This window comes from Mesitornis unicolor, unplaced genomic scaffold, assembly GCF_000695765.1.
Source record: "Mesitornis unicolor isolate BGI_N332 unplaced genomic scaffold, ASM69576v1 scaffold8568, whole genome shotgun sequence".
NCBI classification, from domain to species: domain Eukaryota; kingdom Metazoa; phylum Chordata; class Aves; order Mesitornithiformes; family Mesitornithidae; genus Mesitornis; species Mesitornis unicolor.
In genome coordinates, this window is record NW_010203787.1 from 9,441 (window position 1) to 13,639 (window position 4,199).

At 38.9% G+C, this 4,199-nt stretch overlaps 1 protein-coding gene across 1 annotated transcript in view; it reads right to left on the bottom strand.

The window, feature by feature from the left end:
• Positions 1-3,157: 3,157 nt before the first annotated feature.
• ATF6 (activating transcription factor 6) overlaps positions 3,158-4,199 on the bottom strand; it is a gene marked incomplete at its 3' end in the record, with an annotated part of 10,745 nt that continues 9,703 nt past the window's right edge. The window contains exons 6-7 of the mRNA XM_010190843.1: positions 3,658-3,843; positions 3,158-3,249 (exon numbers count right to left, since the gene is read on the bottom strand). Of these exons, the coding sequence (XP_010189145.1) occupies positions 3,158-3,249; positions 3,658-3,843 (278 nt within the window). The remainder of the gene's footprint in view (positions 3,250-3,657; positions 3,844-4,199) is intronic.

The following is a 4,199-nucleotide window of genomic DNA, read 5'->3' on the forward strand; positions in this document are numbered from 1 at the left end:
TGAGAAATTCCTAGGCACCTTTCTTCTAAAACAAAGCGAATAGATAAAATATAAACTTACGCTAATAGAATTCCTGCTAAATTACTTCTGCTTTTCAGAATTGAAAGTTTCAGTTTTCCATATAAAATACCAAGTCAAGAGATTTCAGCAACACAGTACAATGCAGTTACCCTTAACTCTATATGAGCCACTTTCACAACCCAGAAAGTATTCCATTCATATTTCTATTCAATTTATACTTAATTCGACTAACATTCTTTTCTCAGAGATAACATGGTGCCACGTCCAAGACTTAAGGATGTTCTGAAAAGTTTGTTGGCAGTTATGCAGACTGGATTACACTCTCCCTCTAATATTTTCAGACAGGCTTCTCAGGTCGATATGCCAGCTTCCCTACCAGACTTTCAGCCCCACTCCCATATTCCCAAATTCAATGTTACAGATTACCGATACACACAATATATTTGTCAGCATGAAAAAATGTGTCAGCAGAAAATTTTTTTCTGCTAAGCTTGTTCGCCAAGGGCTGCCACATCCTGGACTGCTTCCCATAAGCTTAAAACAGCAGAACAGCACAGCTTCAGAGCCCTCAGTGAAACATCACAAACATCTCATCACTTACACACACAGTCCACAAGACTTAAGACCAATAAAAAAAATTATGTGTGAACCAGTGCTAGTACAATGCATATCCACTAATGCAGAAAAAACCATACACCTGCCTACACAAGCAACCACCCAGATGGTCTGGGTTTTTTTTGTGGGATGTCACGTGCATTCAAAGTCTGCTACAGAATTCAGGGGGTGAAATTCCCACATTTTTGCCTTTTTTTTTTTTTGAATATCACTCTCCCTTTGCAGAGGTTCCTTGGTTTTAAATAATAAAATATGTTAATATGTTTAAATCAAAACATCCTGTGCCTGAACACTGTCATACCTCCATACAGGTGTGCAAGGGAAATTATTTCCTACATAGAAGAAATGGCAACACTACCACAAAGTTTCAAATCAGATTGATCTTCAGTTGACCACTGCATAAAAATTAGGCATTCCACAGATGGCTGACTCAGGGGAAAACATTACTTTTGCTGAACTATAAGCTAGCATGGATATTTTAACAACAACAAAAAATCCTTATTTCTGTAAGAAGTTGCAGGTACTGAAATACATCCCATGTATCAGAAGCTTCTGCTGTTAAGGACTAAGCAGAACAGCAATCATTACTACCGTGTTTGTGGAGTGTGGTATCACCATTCAGTGACACCTCTACAAAAGGAAGAAAATGCACATGAGAGGAGGGTAATCTTAAGTAATGGTTTGTATATCTTACATTCTGGGCCACCTGAAGGGTACTGCACAATCAACATTCACACCACCTTGACGCTCTCTACTATTTTAATTGCAGTGCAAGCATTTATTCTGCTAGGGAAAAAAAAGGCAGAAAGATAAGAGTAATTCATTGCAAATTCGCAATTACATTTCTCATCACTGCCTAAATCCAGTACTAAAGCAGACCACCTAGCTCAGGCACAACAATTACACTGGTATGCTCAGCCAGACATCCAAGAATTTCTTTTTTTGCTTTATCTACTTTTTAAACATCAAACAGGTCAAGAAATTAACCCTGTCACATTTCTACAGTTACTGACTGTTGTAAAGATATGAACACAAACTGATCTTTCAGTCTACTTTGACAGTAGTTTCATGCCATCAAGCTCAACACCTTACTCACTCCTGGGGTAGAGAGGCTGACACAGAAACTTCAGAGCACTTCAGAAAAGACTTCACCCACATCTTCTCTCTGTTTCCAAACTCCTCAAAACCAGCAAGAGCTTCATGCATTCCAACTCCTCTAACCGTAACATGGAGGCAACGAAAATTTCTTCCAGCTTCAAAAAGATTACTGGTCCTATTTCTCACCAAGTGAGAACAGTGTCTCTCGAGTGAGTGATAATATCTGCAAATGCAGATGGGATGTACAAAGCAATCGCTTAGTATCTGGAAGCTGATTTTTTCTGCCTGATAGTCAAAAATCCCAATACAGATCCTAAATGCACTAGGAAATGGTCTACCTTAAAAACATCCATATCAAAGTAAAATTATCAGCTGTACTTCACTGCCTGAGATAAACAGTATTTCTAATAAGTACAAATACTTCAAAAGCAATTTCAGCTTTAGCAAATCTTCTAATATTATTAAAAATACAAACGCCAACATTGTAAAAGTTTACCACAGTCAGAAACAAAGTCTTCCTCCTGATTGATCCCATTCCCTTCCTTTAGTTTAACTGGGATTTTGAGGATAAATGGAGACACTGCTGACTGGGAATCTACTGAAATTTTCTCCCCTTTTGAAAAAGTCAACAGCTTCATATAAAAGGCCGTTATGTTTCAAAGCCAGGTCAAATAAACAGATATATATGCACAAAGTATCCCTTTTTAGTCTCCCCTCTTCCACAGGTTTCTTTATGAAGTGTCTGGGAAGTAATGCAGCATTTCCTTCTTGTTCTCTGGTTCCTATGTCCCACTGATAAAAGTGGGGACTTTTAAAGTATGTTTTAAAGTTTTAAAGTCTCAAAAACAAGCCTGTTTTAGAGAGGCTTTTGATTACCACCTCAACTAATTAATGAGAAGGAACAAGCTCTTCACCAGATCTAGAAGACAAGTAATACATGGCTTACACTGTAATGGGGAAAATTGTGGCTAGACACATCTAACGGTCAGGATTGCAAAGCACTGGAACAAACAGTGGGATTTCCTGCACTAGGTACTAGAAGCAGCTTGAAGTCATAGCTATGGAGATGAGCACACGTATAAACAAGCAGATGAGCCCTCAGAGTCCGTGAGTTTTTCTAAAAGGATTCTAAACACAACTCTTTACTCTCTTCAGGTGTAAATGCCTGTACACTGCATGGATTATCGAAATGCCAAGCCAAGAGAAAATAAAAATACAAGATCTAGCTCTTATTGCCAGAAGGATTCCAAAAGAGGAACCATTACACAGATGAGTCTTCCCTTGTACAGCAGGAGAGTAAAAGGACAGGAGTCAGGTTTCGAGCTCAAGGCTTTAAAACACAATACTGCCTGTAATCAAGGTTCAAACAAAAATCACAGGACAGCAAACTTGCTATGCAAAGAGGAATTCCTAGTCAGCTTACCTCAATGGACCATAATTCAACATTATGAAAGCCAGTATCACCATCACACACAGGGTCCTTCTCTTTGGAGATGATACTTTGAGCTTTTCATTCTAGACAGTAAAAAGCAGAGAAGACAATTGAAAAAGGGGCACAGAAATGTAAAGGTACATTAGAAGCTAAATACACAAATTATGCTTGCTTTTTAGATTTTTATTTGCGTAATTATGTACAAATACACACTGGGACTACTTAAAAAAAAACTCTCTTGTTTCTACATTATATTCAGCTTCTATCCAGTTTATCTTCTCAGTGAAATCTTCAGAAGCACCATGAACTAAAGAATTAAAAGTCAACTAGATAATCTGGCCTGACTTAGAGTTGGTGAAAGTCCTGCTTGGAGTGAGAGGGTGGGGAAGATCCAAAGGTCTTCCAGTCAACATTTCCATGATTTTGTTCCAGTGCCTTCCACCTGAGCTAGTGTCCTTTATAATAAAGTCAGATCTTCATCACAATCTTACCTCTAACACCACTTCATCCAGCTGTCTCTTCAGCGTGCTGTTTTCTTTCTTGAGTTTCTCGTTCTCCAATAAGGCTGCCTCCAGCCTTGCCTCCAGTCCCAACATGTATTCTTTCTTTTTCTTCCGTGACTGAAAGGCTGACTCCCGGTTTTTGATCATGCGCTCCTGTCTTCTCAAGACATTGATCTAGACAGACAATATGGAGGCCTGTTAATGATCCACAAGCAAAAAGTGCCTCTATTTCACACATAATTTCTGCTTCTCTACTCTGTCAAAAGTCTGCATAGCTAGCTCCCCACACTCTGCTTCAAATGAGCTGAAGTGTTCAGCACAGAGACAGCTAGGAATCATGATAGACCTCCAAGAGTTATCGCTCATAGATAACGAAAAAACAGGTCCTGTGCTGTCTCTGTTTTCTCCTGCATTCTCAGCCTTTTAAGTGTAGGGGACACAAAATGTATACTCAAGCAGCAGTTTGGTTTGACCAATCAAATGGCAAAGACAGATAATACATATCTACAGGTCTGCAAGGTAGCAGGAAT